Source organism: Monodelphis domestica, chromosome 4 (genome assembly GCF_027887165.1).
Source record: "Monodelphis domestica isolate mMonDom1 chromosome 4, mMonDom1.pri, whole genome shotgun sequence".
Taxonomy (NCBI): Eukaryota; Metazoa; Chordata; class Mammalia; order Didelphimorphia; family Didelphidae; genus Monodelphis; species Monodelphis domestica.
This window is the reverse complement of record NC_077230.1, coordinates 242,480,250-242,495,976: the sequence shown is the minus strand read 5'-3', so window position 1 is coordinate 242,495,976 and position 15,727 is coordinate 242,480,250. Positions and strand designations below refer to the sequence as shown.

The 15,727-nt window shown below is 40.4% G+C and overlaps 1 protein-coding gene across 3 annotated transcripts in view; it reads right to left on the bottom strand.

The window, feature by feature from the left end:
• Positions 1–15,727, bottom strand: part of BTG4 (BTG anti-proliferation factor 4) — a 107,658-nt gene that overhangs the window by 12,402 nt on the left and 79,529 nt on the right. For all 3 annotated transcript variants that reach the window (XM_056794418.1, XM_056794416.1, XM_056794417.1), the window contains one exon: positions 15,187–15,459. In XM_056794418.1, the coding sequence (XP_056650396.1) occupies positions 15,187–15,459 (273 nt within the window). The remainder of the gene's footprint in view (positions 1–15,186; positions 15,460–15,727) is intronic.

Here is a 15,727-nt window from a genome sequence, read left to right as displayed (position 1 = left end):
GTCATAGGTCACAACTCAATATTTTACTACTATAGAGTATACTGAATTTGAATTCAGAGGACCAGAATTCAAATCCTAACTCAACTATATACTACCTGTATGGACCTTATGCAGTGGCAAAAGATGCTGGACTTAGAGTCAAGAAGACAGAAGTTTAAATCCTGCCTCAGATAGTTAACACAGCTGTGTGATCCTGGGCAAGTCACTTAGCCTGTCTCAGGTTCTTAACCTATAAAATGAGGACAATAATATCATTTACCTCATAGAGATTTTATAAGGATTAAATGAGATGTTTATGAAGGGCTTTACAGATAATTAAGGCACTATAAAAATGCTAGGTTTTAAAATTTTTTCTCTACCTCAGTTTTCTCATATGTAAAATAGAATGACTAGAAAGGATAATCTCTGAAGTCCCTTATAGCATTAAATCCAGTTTTTGATCCCTTGTCCTGAACACCACAATGCTGGGAGGTTGTAGATACAATCTTCTTCAGCACTAGATCTCAAACTACAAACCATTAATTCTCCAAACAGTTTGGTACTGGTTAAAAAGTAGAGATTGATCAGTAGAACAGATTAGGTACACAACATATGTATCAAAGATCTCAACTACTAGGATAAGGATTCACTACTTTAAAAAAACCTACTGGGATCATTGAACTGCAGTATGAAAAAAATTAAGATTTAGACCAAGTTACAAATGGATACATGACCAAAATGTAAAAAGTCACAGCATAAACAAATTAGAGAAACATGGGAAAAAATACTTATCAGATCTATGGCTAGAAGAAAAGTTCAGGACCAAACAAAGGATAGCATTAGAGAAAATCAAATGGAGGAAATTTTTGTTAGCATAAAATTTAAAACTTTTTGCAAAAGATAAATCCAATAAAGCTGAAGATTAATAGGGAAATAATTGGAGGGGAAACTCTTTGTAGCACATTTCTCTTCTAAAGGTCTTGTTTCTGAAGTATATAAGGAACTGATTCAGATTTATAAGAATGAGTCATTCTCTAATTGATAAATGGTCTAAGGATAGGAACAGGCATCCTTCAAAGGAAGGAATCCAAGCTATCTATAGTCATATGGGGGGAAAAATGCTCCAAATCACTACTAAGAGAAATGCAAATTAAAGCAATTCTGAGATTCTACCTCATATCTATCAGATTAGTAAAGATGACAAAAAAAGGAAAATAATAATTATTGGAGAAATTTCAGAAAAAAACAGGCACATTGATGCACTGTTGGTGGACCTGTGAATTCACACAGCCAGTCTGGAAAGCAAATTGGAATTTATTTATTGAGTAATTACTATAGGCACTGTACTAAATACTAGAAATATAAACACAAGCAAAAAGACCATCCCTGCCCTTAAGGTTGTTTTGATTTGCATTTCTCTTATTATTAATGATTTAGAGCATTCTTTCATATGGTTGTTAATAGTTCAGAATGCTTCTTTTGAAAACAGTTTGTTCACATCCTTTGAGGTCACTATTTTCTCAGGAAGAGCCCTGAGCAGCAAGACCTCCCTCCACGCCAGCCTCCTGTCAAAAGAGATTGTTGTTCCTCAGATTCCCTCTTTTGTGAGATGAATTTGAAGATGTGCTAGAGCCAGTTGTTAAATTTTCAGTGTCAGTCAGTCAATAAACATTTATAAGTGCCTTTCTTTGCCAGGCATTGTCCTAGGTGCTGAGGTAAAGGAGTTCCTACTGTGGAAAAGTTTGCTCTTGAATGGGGGAGACAACTTACAAATAACTATGTCCAAACAAGCTATATACAAGATAAATTGTAGATAATCAATAGAAGGAAGATACTAGAATTAAGAAGGATCAGGAAAGGCTTTTGGCAGAAAGTGAGATTTTAGCTGGGAACTAAAGGAAGCCAGAAAAGCCAAAGGAAAGTGTTGAGTAGGAAGAGTATTCTAAGTATGGGGGACAGCTAATGAAAATGCTGTCAGGAAATGGATGGGAGTGTCTTCTTCTAAGAACTAGGAGACCAGCTGCACTGGATCAGAGTGTATATGGGGGAAGAAGGGGATAGGATGTAAAAAAGTATGAACATCACACTTTAGAAATCGTAGATGCTAGGGATCAGGACTTGATTAATTGTTTTCTTGATTGCCTAGACCTGAAATGTTAATAATGCAGATTAAACTTAAAAGTGTGTCTTGGGTACATTCCCACCCACCCACCCAGCCAGCCAGCCAGCCAGCCAGCCAGCCAGCCAGTTGTTAAACATTTACTAGCACACTCTGGGGTGTACTCCACCCAATGTTCACATTCCTAGCTTAAACCCATTGGCAAGATTTGCAATTTGGTATCCAATCTTCTGCCAATCTCTCTTGTCCATCTACCTTTAAGCACCTGTCTCCACCCTACCCCCAGTGTCCTATATGAGCTTGGGCACAAGTTCAACAACATGGGTCACCTCCAAAGACTTTTAAGGTTCACAGAACTCTAGAGACTCCAACCACAGCCCCAAATTCCTTTCATTTAAAATAGGGTAGCCTCCCTTTGTACCTGACTCTTCTCCACACCCCATCTAGCAGGGGAAGAATGGGGAAGAAAGAGACAGAGAGACAGAGACAGAGAAGGAGAGGGAGAGGGAGAAGGAGAAGGAGGAGAGGGAGATGCTACTCATGAAGCAAACTGGAGTTAATAACCTCAATGGATCCTCCTGACTCTTCCTATTGTCTGGTTCATGGAATCCATTGCCACCCACCTCTCCAGTCTCAGTTGGAGCTGCTGAAACTAGGGCAGCTTTAATATTAGTGGCTTCTGGGGTTCCCAGAGTATAGAACTCAGGCCCCCAACTTCCTTTAGGGGCAGGGTTTTTTTGCACTTGGGCAGTATATCTCTCATACCTAATTGGTCTGGATCTGGCTACTTCCCTGTCCATACTGTGCACACCTAAGGGGCTGCAAAGGAGGTGAGTGGTGGTCAGTGTTTAGGAGCCACTCCTTCCTATCCAGGACCCCCAGTATTGAGAACTCAGGGGCAGAAGTGCAGCAAAAGAACTCCCCCTGCTGGCACGGCCAGATGACAGGCTTGGTGTGGACCTGGATCCTGGAGTCAGTGATTCAGATGTCCCTCTTTGATAAGTCACTGTTGTGTAAAATTGGAAACAGAAAACTCCCCCCCCCCATCACCTAGGGCAGTATTATCAAGTAGATCTTAGAGAGGACAGAAGTCTGTGTACTGCCATAGTTCCCCCTAAACAAAGTTGAGAACCCAGGTTTGAAAGAACAATAAAATCCTCAACATGGACCAGAGAAGGACCAGACCTATTAGACATGTCCCAGCACCCCATCAAGCTGACCATCATTTGAATGTCAGATGATTTTGGTTAGAAGCCCACTATATGGTGAATTAAAAGGCAGCATGGTACAATGGACAGAGAAATGCATATGAAATCAAAAAGCCTGGGTTCAAATCTCATTAATAGGGCAGTTGGATTGAGAGCCAGGCCTTGGAATAGGGAGAATCTAGGCTCAAATTTGGCCTCAGACACTTCTTCGTTGTCAACCCAGGCAATTCATTTAACACTATTTGCCTAGCCCTTGCCCTTCTGTCTTAGAGTTGTTAGTTACTAAGACAGAAAGCAAGGATTTAAAACAACAAAAAAGTCCACCACCAACCTGAAAGCAATCTAAAGAAAGGGCTGATTGTGTTCAGTAACTTTCAGTACAGTGGAAAGAATGCTGGTTCTGGATATAAAAGATCTGGGTTTAAATGTCAGCTTGGCTACTTGCTACCTCTATGACTTTGGGCTGGTCGCCTTATCTTCTGGGGGCTCATCTGTAAAATAAGGGGGCTGGCCTATATGTCCTCTCAAACCCCTTCTATTTCTAAATCATTGATCCTGTGATAAATTTTTTCCCAGTGCTTTTAGGGTGTCTTCTTGTGACTACTTGACTTGTGACTAAATGACTACTACTACTTCAAGTGACTACTTGGAAATAACAGTAATAATAATGCCTGGCATATTTATAATGTTCTATGCTGTTCAAAGTGTATCCGCATTCATTATTTCTTTGGCTCCTAGAGACAACTCCAGATCATTTTAGCAGTCATTGGAAAATACTTAATCCAATCCTGTAACAGGGATCTTTTTATTCCCATTTGACAGAAGAGAAAACTAAGATGCAAAGTGATTAAGTAATTTGAGTCACCTTTATGCAATTTTTATCTGTAAGAACTATAAATGTTAATTTATTCACACTTGTTGAAGTTAATCAACTTTTATAGCATACATGAATGCTAAGGGGGCAGCTAGGTGACTCATTGAATTGTGAGTCAGGCCCAGATACTGGAGGTCCTGGGTTCAAACGTGGAAGAAATACCTTTTACTTCCCAAGGTTAAGGAAGCCCAACATGGAAACTGTGCTGACCAAGTGTGCCTACTTAAAAGTCACCTCCTTTCCAGTGCCTCTCAATCAGTCCTCCTCCTTCTACTATTCTCAGACGGATACTATATCCTGCAGGTTGGAGCTGTCACAGAAACAGACAGGCCCAGACAGGTCTAAGGAAGCCAGTCCTACAGGCTTGGGCTAGAAAATTGGCTCCTCCTCAGGGTTTACCCAAAGTGCATGTGCCCTAAGCGGCCATGACCTCTGGAACGCACAGTGGACAATGGGAGTGAGTACAGTTTGTCACTTTGGGTCGTACTATCTTCAGAAACTTCATCCTGGCAATGCCACCTAAGGAAGACTCCAGAGACCCATGACATACAAGAATTTCAGCTTGGCAAAGAAGATGCTCTCCCACTTTGTGCTGAAAAGCATCTGTAGTGGAAGTAATTTGCAGTAATAAAGGAAGGGCAGTCCACACTCATCAATGCTGCCTGGGAGAGGCTCCATCTCTGCAAAACACAACTACCCCAAGCTAATGAGATATCCTCCACTGTCCTTGTGCCCCAAACACCTGCTGAAAGAGAGCACTTTACTTCAGCTTTCTGGGCAAAGGCAGCAACATCCATCAGAGCCATCTGGAGAAAATCTACTAGTCTACTTGTCCAGATCATTGCCAATGTTCCAATAGTATTAAAGCATAACTGATCACTGCTCTGCAAAGGCCACACTTATCAAACCAAAGCAATCGGCACCTTACACGACTTAAAACAACAGATTAAATAAAAAGGATTTTTTAAAAATAAATATTCTTTTGCTGCTAATCCACCCTTTGTAACTGTCGGGCTTCAGAAGGCTGGCGGCCAGCCCATCAGATAACAATGCAGCTGTGACCTGAGAAACGTGAGAAGGGGAGCAGATTAATGAAGATGAAAAACATGTTTGGTAACTGTGTCCGAGGGGAGGTCAGGGTAGCCCCTAGACTGGTGCTCGGGAAGGGATGAGGTCCTTAATACCACCAGTGCTTCTAGGAAGTACAGCTGCTCCTCAAGGGAGAAAGAGGGCCTTCTGTCAGGCCCTTTCTGCCCGTGGAATTCATTGAGCATAACTCACATTTACATGGGATTTTAAGGTGTATAAAAAGCTTTACATAAATGACTTCACTTGATCCTTACAAACCTGGAACAATGATACAATTATAATTCCCATTTAGGAAGAACTGAGTCTCTTAATTGTCATGGTCACATAATCTAGTAGTGGCTTTTATAGGATTTGAACTCAGGGCTTTTGTACTCCCAAGTCCAACACTCTCCACTACTCCATGCTGCCTTTCTTGGGTCCTCCTGGAGGCCACCAAGTAGGAAAGTCATCCAAGAGAGTATTGAGAGAACTGAGTCACACACAGATCCTCCTTAATAGCTTTCTCTGACAGTATGATCTCTTCATCTAGTAGCTCTGGATGCTACTGTGATATTTCCCAAGCAATTTACTTCCACTTCCTTTCAATTATTCAATGACTGGAGCCTCTGGATAGAGCTATAGAGAGACAGAGATGGTAGAAAGAGCACCAGTCTGGAGTTGGGAGGAACTGGGTTCAAATCTGACCTCAGACACTTCCTAGCTGTGTAACCCTGAGCAAGTCACTTAACCCCAATTGCCTAGCCCTTACCAATCTTCTATCTTATAATCAATACACAGCAGATGAGGGTTGTGTGTGTTTTTTTTTTAATTCTCCTATGAGCCAAAAGTTGGGAAAAAGAAAAGGCCTTTGGGGAAGGGATAATGAGTCTAAAGGAAATTAGGTTCTTCTGGATAAAAAGAGAAAATTAATAATCATTAGAAGAATGTGGGTTAAGAGGAGGCAATATCTAATCAGGGTAATTGACTTGGCTAAGATTTTTGGGCCTCTAATTCTTAGATTTATAAGCCTTAGTCCATTTTTTGTCTTCTTCCCACCTTAAGTATGAATCCTTTTCACAAGATTGTTGACAAGCTTCTGCTTGAAGATCTCCAGTAACAGGGAACTCAACCACCTCCTTCGATAACCCATTTCATTCGTAAATGGTTCCAATTTGTAGGAAGTTTTTCTCAGCTTTGGTGAGTTGCTCTTGCTTAATGATGACCCTCAAGCATCACATAAGGAATGTTGAGGAATGGAAAATTCAGGGACTTAACCAACTTCTGGAAAAGGTATCTCTGAGGTTCAACAATCAAATTCTTAACATCTAGAGAGGCCAAGAAAAGTTCTGTGTTAGGCCAGATATGTACCTACACATGAAGATCTGATTACTAAAAAAAACACAACGAAGCCAAAGTAGGTTCAGAGATAGTTAGAATTAGTGAGGGAATAAAATAAACTCTTACACAAAGGAGGATTTCTTAAAAATAGGAGGCGTCTATTTAAAAAGATCCATGACCAGATAGGTGGTACAGTGGATAGAGTGGCAGGTCTTGTGTCAGAAAGCCCTGAGCTCAAATCCAGCCTAGGTAGTGCTTACTAACTCTGTGGCCCTAGGCAAGTCACTTAACCCTGTTTCCTTCAGTTTCCTCTTATATAAAATAAACTGGAAAAGGAATAGCAAACTACTCTAATGTCCTTGCCATGAAAACCTTAAGTGGGATCACGAAGAGTCAGACACAACTGAAATGGCTCAACAAAACAACAAAATTTGGAAAGATGAACTTCAGACTGGAAGACAGAATGGTATAAGGGATAGGGAACCAAATTTGGAATCAAGAAGAACTGGGTTCAAATGCTACCTCATAAACCAACTAGTTGTGCCACCCTGAACGAGTCATTTATCCTCTCCATGCCTCTGTTTCCTCATCTGTAAAATAGAGGACAGAGAGGACTAACTAGCATCACAGATGGTGATCCAGGAAGTCTACAAGACCATGAAGGGTCAGATTCTAGATTGGGTCATATTAAAATAGTAGGATGAGAAGGCATTCTTATATCCTTAAAGGGAATAATTTTAGAATAAATAAAAAGAAGTCCTAATTTCAACACTGGGGATGGTAAATTTCTGTACTTTGTTAACTATAAGAGATAAAACACCGAAACTATGTATTATTATTTTAAGAAGGTTTTAGATACATTTACAGATGGTAAATCTTTAAAGTAGTATTAAACAAGGAATTTCAAGATACTTGGATGACATCTTTTAGGTCAACCTCACAAAGGACAGCCATTCAGTTCTCAAAGGCAAAACACTTTGACTTTTGACAGAAGCTCAGTTGGGTCCAGGAGAGCAGTTCTGATATCCCTTGGCTAATATACCATCATGATCAAGGAAATAGCATCCACTTGATAAAGGCAATACCATTATTAAGTTTGACCAGGAAGAGCCTGCTGTGTACATGAATACCATTGTAAAGGTATTTGGGCTAGGCAATTTAGTCAGCCAGTAAGCATTTATTAAATATCTACTTTATTAAATAATTATTAATAAATATTTTAATAATAATAATAAAATAAATTATTAAATACCAGCTTCCTCCCCAAAAGCCTCTGCCATCAGGGAGCTTACTTTCTCAGGAGGAGAGTCAACATTAAATACTAGACAAGTACAATAAACCATGCAGAGTCAATGGAAAGTAGGCTGAGAAAGAAAGGTACTAGCAGCTGGGGCCTAGGGAAAGCCTCTTGCAAAAGACAAGAACTGAGCTCTCTTGAAGGAAATCATCAAAATTAAGAGGCCATGTCTCTGGAATACAGCAAACCAATTTGAAAGCAATGGGAAATGCTGAAATTAAAGATGAGAAAAGATTTTCACTTGCAGTCAAGGATATAAGAAGTTAAGAAAGTGGGCCAGTTGGGAGTACAATGGATAGAACACCAGGCCTGGAGTCAGGAGGTCCTGGGTTCAAATTTAACTTCAGATATTTTCTAGCTATGTGATCATAGGCTATGTGATCACTTAAACCTCTTTGCTAGCCCTTGCCACTAAGACAAAAGGTAAGAGGAGTGAGAGAGAGAGAAAGAAAAGAAGAAGAAGAAGAAGAAGAAAAAGAAAGAAAAGAAAGAAAGAAAGAAAGAGAGAGAGAGAGAGAGGGGGAGAGGGGAAGGGAGAGGGGGAGGGGGAAGGGGAGGGGGAGAGAGGGAGAGAGGAAAGGAAAGGAAAGGAAAGGAAAGGAAAGGAAAGGAAAGGAAAGGAAAGGAAAGGAAAGGAAAGGAAAGGAAAGGAAAGGAAAGGAAAGGAAAGGAAAGGAAAGGAAAGGAAAGGAAAGGAAAGGAAAGGAAAGGAAAGGAAAGGAAAGGAAAGGAAAGGAAAGGAAAGGAAAGGAAAGGAAAGGAAAGGAAAGGAAAGGAAAGGAAAGGAAAGGAAAGGAAAGGAAATGTGAAGTTTATCCTCAATTGCTCAGTCAAAAAGCATTAAGTTCTCACTGTGTACCAGACATCATGCCAAGCACTGGTGATAGAAAGAGCATGAACAATCCCTACCCTGAAGGATGTTAGATTATAATGGAAAAAAATAGCAGCCATATTCTATGGGTGATTTATTATGTTACATGTTGATGATGACATTAGCATTTTATCAATGACCTTTAGGAACAAGAGCAGGAGTTTACATGAACTTGTGTTTCTTCTGAATATGAAATAAAAGAAAGCAATGATGTTGTGAATGTAATTGGGAACTTTATTTGACAAGACCAGCTATGTGACCATGGACAAATCATTTAACTCGTCAGCATCTCAAACAATTCTCACTACAACTTGCAGCACAGGTGACAGTTTTCATTGCTAGGGAAGGTTTGCACAAAAGGAGTTCACTATACTAATGAAATTATGCTGTTGGTTCAAAACCAAATCAAAGCAACAATAAAAGAACTTTAAAGAAAAAAAGGTAAATATTATGGTACCACAGATGGAGAGCTGACTTTCAAAGTCAAGGAGATTCACATTCAAGTGCTATATCTGACATACTGGCTGTGCAAACCTGGACAAGTCACTTACCTTCTCAGTCAGTGTTCTAGGAAGTTTTCTAAAAATAAGAAAGTGATCACCTACATTAAATGAGTAGGTTTACTTGGAAAGGTTTTTGCAGCTGGAGGGGACCAGGAAAGGCCTCTTGCAAAAGATGAGAATTGAGCTCTCTTGAAGGAAATCAACAAAATTAAGAGGCAATGACTCTGGAATAAAATAAAGGATAAATAAAGAACATTTAGAAAATAGCAGGTTAGGCTCGGACTATCCAAAGCTGCAAATATTAAGACATATGATAGGACCAAGGAAACCAGGTCTTGGAATCAAATGTAGAAACAACAGATAACTCAGGCAGGCCTGCCACTGAATCTAGGATTTTCACCCCATAATGAAATAGTGTACAATCCCTGCTTTCCTGATCCCATCTTCCCTCCATTAATACAACACTGAGAATACAATGATTAAATCACATGGTGTGGACCAATGTGCAGAGGGAAATCTTCTCTGGTGTATTAGATAAACATGTTGATGCCATAGCTATGAAGTGGTCACAAACAGTTCAGACTTCTTTTAGAATTCAATAATGATGGTGATGATGAAGATGAAGATAGCTCATATTTGTTATAAAGTTTACAAAGCACTTTCCTCACAACAGTGCTTTAAGGTAAGAAAGCAAGCATTATTACCCCTATCTCACAGATGTGAAAACTGAGGCTCACAGAGATTAGATTATTTGTTCAAGGTTATTTGGTCAACATAGTTGTAACTGGGATTTTGAACTGAGACTTTTCATTATATCTCTTATGGAAAAACTTCCTTCCCAGAGAAACCCATCTCCCCATGTTAAGTTTTGCCCAGTGAAACTAGGAAAAGCAAGTTGTTCAGAAATCAAGTCATATAAAAAATAGTTGAAGAAGCTAAGGATATTTTACCTGGTGAAAAAAAAAACTTTGGGAAATTGGGAATGTCTGAGGCAATAAATGCGATATCATGGAAAGAAAAACTACATTGTAGTCAGAGGATTGGAGCTGGAACGTTGGCTGCATGCTTCATTTCTTTAGGCCTTGGTTTCCTCATCAGTAGAATGATAGATATGGACTAAGATGATTTCCAAGGTCTCTTCCAGCTCTAAACCTTTTAAAGAATGTTTTATGAATGTATGAACATTTTTTGAAGGGTACCATGTATTGGTCTGGGGGGGGAATTAGCACCAATTGGTAGAAGTTGTAGGGAAACTGGTTTCTTTTCGCTATAAGGAGGAATTTTCTAATACCTAGAGCTATGCAACAATGGAATGGGCTACCTGTCCTAGTTATTGCATTATTAAAGCAGAGGATGGATAACTACCTATCTAGTATGCTGTAGAAAATATTTTTTCTTTGGATGGATTAGACTAAATGTTTCTTAGCACCCTTCTAATCCAAAATTTCTATGGTTCTATGAATTTCCAGCATAGATTCAAAATGAATCTTGAAGAAGCATTAAGAGTTTTTTGAAATCCTTAACGTCTACCCTAGTAACAACTCTAAAGTCAAAGGGCAAGGGCAAGGTAAATGGGATTAAGTAACTTGCCCTGGATCATATAGCTAGGAAGTGTCTGAGGGTACATTTGAATCCAGATCCACTAGACTCTAGCCTACTGCTCTATCCATGATGCCACCTAACTGCCCCAGCATTAAAATTTTAATAGAGCAGAAGGGAGTAGGCATTGGTAAAGGGAATGATATAGGCAAAAGTACAGAGGTTGGAAAATAAACCAAATATTCAATAGATTCTTTCCACCACTAGCACTAATTAAAGTATCATTATTCTGTGAGGATACTACATCTCAGGACACTGCATACAACAAAGACTGACTTTTCACCTATTCCTTAACTGAAAACCATATTCCCAAAGGCCAACAGTGATACCCTAGCTCCCAAATCCAGTGTCCTTTTTTCAGATCTCATCCTACTTTGTCCCTCTGTAACATGTAGTTCTGTTGAACTCCTCTTGGGCATTCTACATCCTCCTTACTCTTCTCCTTCTCTAGTAAATCCATCTCTACTTTATTAAAAAAAAATTACTTTATGTTTTAGTATTGGTTCCAAGGCAAAAGAGCAGAAAGGGTTAATCAATTGGAGTTGAGTTACTTGCCTAAGGTCCCACATCTAGGAAGTGTCTAAGGCAAAATTTGAACTTTCTATACAATAAGCCACCTAACTGCCTCCTCCTCTACCTCCTTATTAATTTCCTTGAGCATCCTCAATACAATGTCTTGGGCTCTCTTATGTTCTCTCCCATCATGATTTCATTAGTTTACATGTCTCAAGCTATCATTTCTCTGTGAACCATTAACAAATTTGTATTTCTAAGTCTGACTTCTCTCCCTAATTCCAGACTAGCATCTCCAACTACCTACTCTACTGCCATCAGCATCTCAAATTCAAGAAATCTAAAACTAAACTCATCTTTTCTCCAGATTATTTTCTCTGTCTTCCTTGTTTTTTTTTTCAGTAACACCAAAAAGTAAATTTCATTATTTTGGGGAATAGGAAAACAGTCACATTAAAGCCACTTTGGTGACACTGTGAACCAACCATTTGGAAAATCCAGCTGAACTATAAACACACAGATACTCATAACCTGTCATCCTTTGACTGGTCCCCCTCATTCATCCTCATAAACCAGTATGTCCTATTAACTCTACCTCCTACATTTCTTTCATATCTGGTCACCCTTTACTATTCTCATAGTCAACCTAGTAGTTAGATGCTTCATTAATTATTGCCTAGATGATCATAATAGCCTCCTAGCTGGTCCCCTTAACTCCATTCTAATATATAAATGCTAGCTACAAAAGTAATTATCTTTGTTTTTAATTCTTTTCTCTCCATTCCCATAACCCATTCTGCTAATAATCACCTAAATGAATAGCTCTGATCCCCACACTCCACTGCTCAGAAACCTCCCATACCTCCCTATTTCCTCCCTGAAGAAAGAAAGGCTTCCTTATTCTCAGTCTTGTTTCATGAGATGCTTCCTATGCTCTAATACTCAGTGGATCTCCTAAACCAGTTCCATGCTTTCTTCTGCCTGTGTCTTGGCTCCTATTACATTCTAATCCTCACACAGTACTCATCATTCAAGCTGCAGCTCAAATGTTGCCTGCTTTCCTCATCCTTCCTTGCCTTAGTTCACATTTGGTATTCCTCATACATTTAAAATAACCCAATTTGCATTTTTTCTATAAGAATGTCTTCTCTCCTAGTACTAGACTATAAACTCTATAAGGCAAGAGAGTGTTTCTATCTTTGAATCTCCCCCAGGGCTTGACATATTTCATGGCACATAGTAGATCTTTAACAAATGTCTATCAGATTAGTTTAGCTAGTACCAGAGGAGTCATATAATGAAATGAGATAATATATGTAAAACACTTTGCAAACCTTAAAGTGCTGTATCAATGCTGGCTATATAGGTGAGTAACAGTAACTAAGGCTGAAAATTTAAGTAGTAACCAACCTGTGGGAAGTTTGAATGGCAGGCTTAGCATTGATCAAGTGCCTTAGGGTGTCTACTGAGGACTGAGAAAAATCCGTAGGGTCTATTAATTAGGAAGTGAGACAGTAATTATCAGAGAGACATTTCAGAATGGTGAAAGTAGAAGCAAAATTGTAGAGTTAAGGAATGAAGGAATAGAGGCAGAGAAGGGTACAGAGATCAAAACTGGGGAATGTTGATAGTGAAAGGGAAATAGTACCATAACTAGAAAAGGAAGGGAAAGTTCAAAGAGAGAATTGGGATTTGTGCTTTTTTATTTTTCAAAATAAAGGGAACCTGAGTACATTTGAAGGCAGAGTAGTGATAAGTCTCAACTGTGTCCTATCTCCCCTCCAGAGTAGCCCAAGGAATCGCAGCAGCTTGCCTATATTGTCCTGCCCATATTTTTTGTAGATGGAGAAACTAAAAGCATGCTCAAGGTCAGAAAGTAAGATAATACCTAAGAGCCAAAACCAGAACTCAGGCCAATGTTCTTTCTGTTTCTTCTTAAGGGACTCAGGAGTTTCCCAGAAGAACTAGGTGCATGTGAAAGTCTGGACCCCTTTATCCAGCCCAAAACACAGACAAGTATTCTTAATAAAGTTCTCTTTCAACTCTCCTGCCCTCTATGACTATTCCTACTTGGTTGCCATTCTAATAGCAGTTCCAAACTTGACTGTAGAATGGGAAGACCTTACCTGGCAGGCCTGATGGAAAGAATGGCAGTCAAAGATATAGACTTCACCCTGACCCTGGTCATTTTTCTCTCCAATTAGGCTGGTGGATGGAGCAGTCTACTTTGGAGAGGTTCCCTCCAGGGTCATATAGCCTCCTAGGTCTGCCCTCTTTCAGACCAACATCAAAAGGGCAATTCTAGGAGTCTTAGAAGTTCTAGAGACATCCTTGGTGACAGGGGCAAACCATGGAGGTATTAGCCCCCAACAAAAGAAAAGAGCAAAAGGCCTCCTTGTTAGAACTTGGGGGAAAAAAAAAAGTTCTCTCTCCTAAAGTATACTGGCCACTCCAAACTAAGAACTGAGGCAGAAACCTGGAGTGGGGGGAGCCTCTTTCCTACCTGGGCCAAGGGAAAGCAAAGCTCCTTCTCTAGACCCAAAGGCTGAGGCTAGGAGGTGGAGGCACTTGGGGAGACATTTTATAGGATCTCTGATCCAAAAACCCCTTTGTGGGAGGGGGTTGCAAAGAATTTAGGGGCAGAGAGTCAGAGGTGTGGGGAAAATAAAGCTCTTTATTACCACAGGGAGAATGTATCTTAAATAGTGAAGAAAGCTGCTTCCCCAATATGACACTTAAGGGCCTGTGGCGATGGGCTTGCGGCCAGGGGAGGGTATGCTTAGGTTTTTGTTTCCCATTTGTAAATGGAGAGAGGTGAGGAAAAGAATTCTTTGACTGAGTAACATAATACCACTAGGTCCAGCCCACCAGGCTTGGCCATGGGAAGAGCAAACAAGCCTCTAGTCTCATACCAGTTCCTGGGCATTTACTCTTAGCTGCCACTCATTAGGGTGAAGCCAGCAATGAATGAGGTGACTTGGGACTGTAGGTTGAAGAAGGTAGCAAACTATACAGGAAGAAAAAGAGAGGAGACCTTTGAGATGTGATCCCAAGATCAGATCCAAAGCCCAGATCCTTTATGGTTTGATTCACTCAGCCTTTGTGTTACCCACACTGTAAGCTGGGACCCCAAAACAGAACGTCATTGAATATTTAAGTGAGACCTCTGTGGGTTTCTCCAAGTCTTGGCCAACATGCCCTCCTTAACCCTTGCCAATTCTGCTCTCACTTTCCTCATTTAATCAGGGTGGCGTCTACAGATTCAGAGATGACTCCTTTAGAATACTCCTTACTCTGTCACAGAAGCTAGGGAAGAGGCTTCCAGAGCTACGCCAGTACAGGCACAGGGCACACCTATAAAAGTCAATGCCCAGTGGATGAAAATGTTGCAGGCGTCTCTCATTTCACAAGCTAAAAGGGGATCTAGCTATGATTATCTCCTGTGCCCCACCAACTATCCTCAGTATTATTGCTAGTATTAATAACAGAGATAGAAATTAGGCCTGTGATTCCCCAGGAATAAGGAACTCCAAGGTGAAGAAGCTCCCTTTATTAAGGCAGCTGAGGCCTTCTTTTGCAACTTATAGTCTTAGAAATTTCCAGAGACAAAATGGGAAGGTGAGTGACTTGTCAAGTGTGACAAAGACAGAATGTGCCTGAGGCAGGCCTTGAACCAAAGTCCTACTAACCCTGAGACCATCCGTATATACTATGCCACACTACTGTTATTAATAATAATAATTGACGCTTTGAATAACTAATTACAACTATTATCTCAGTTTTTTTCAAACCTGAATTCAGAAGAAGAGTCTCTCACCTGGCAGGTCTGATGGGATGAGGCACAGACCTTGCCTGATCCTGGTAATTTCCTGATGGCCAGCCCTAGACGCTGGTAAAAGGAGTGGCTCCAGGGACAGGTGCTCCCTTTCCTGCCCTCTGCACACAAGCGGGCCAGGCCAGGCTGGGATCTCCCCAGGAGAGTGTTTGTTTTGCTGAGAGTTTTCCGTTGGCTCGCGTGTGGGTGTCTGTTGTATTTCTCCTGCAGATGGCAGACAGCATGCTTCCCCATGGGCTGTGTGGAAAGTAGATCCTGCAGGAAAGAACAAAAGCCAAGCAGGTGAACAGCCCCGTCTGGCGGCTTCTTTAATCCAGCTCAAGTTAAAGACAATATATTTGCACAATTAGTTTTCAACTCCATCATCTGTGACTCTGCCTGGCTGCTGTCCTTCCATCCAGTAGCCCCTAGAGCAGCACACACACACACACACACACACACACACACACACACACACACACACACACACACATACTGCTCATATTCTATAGCCTCTACCATTCAACATTCCCACCTTCAAAGA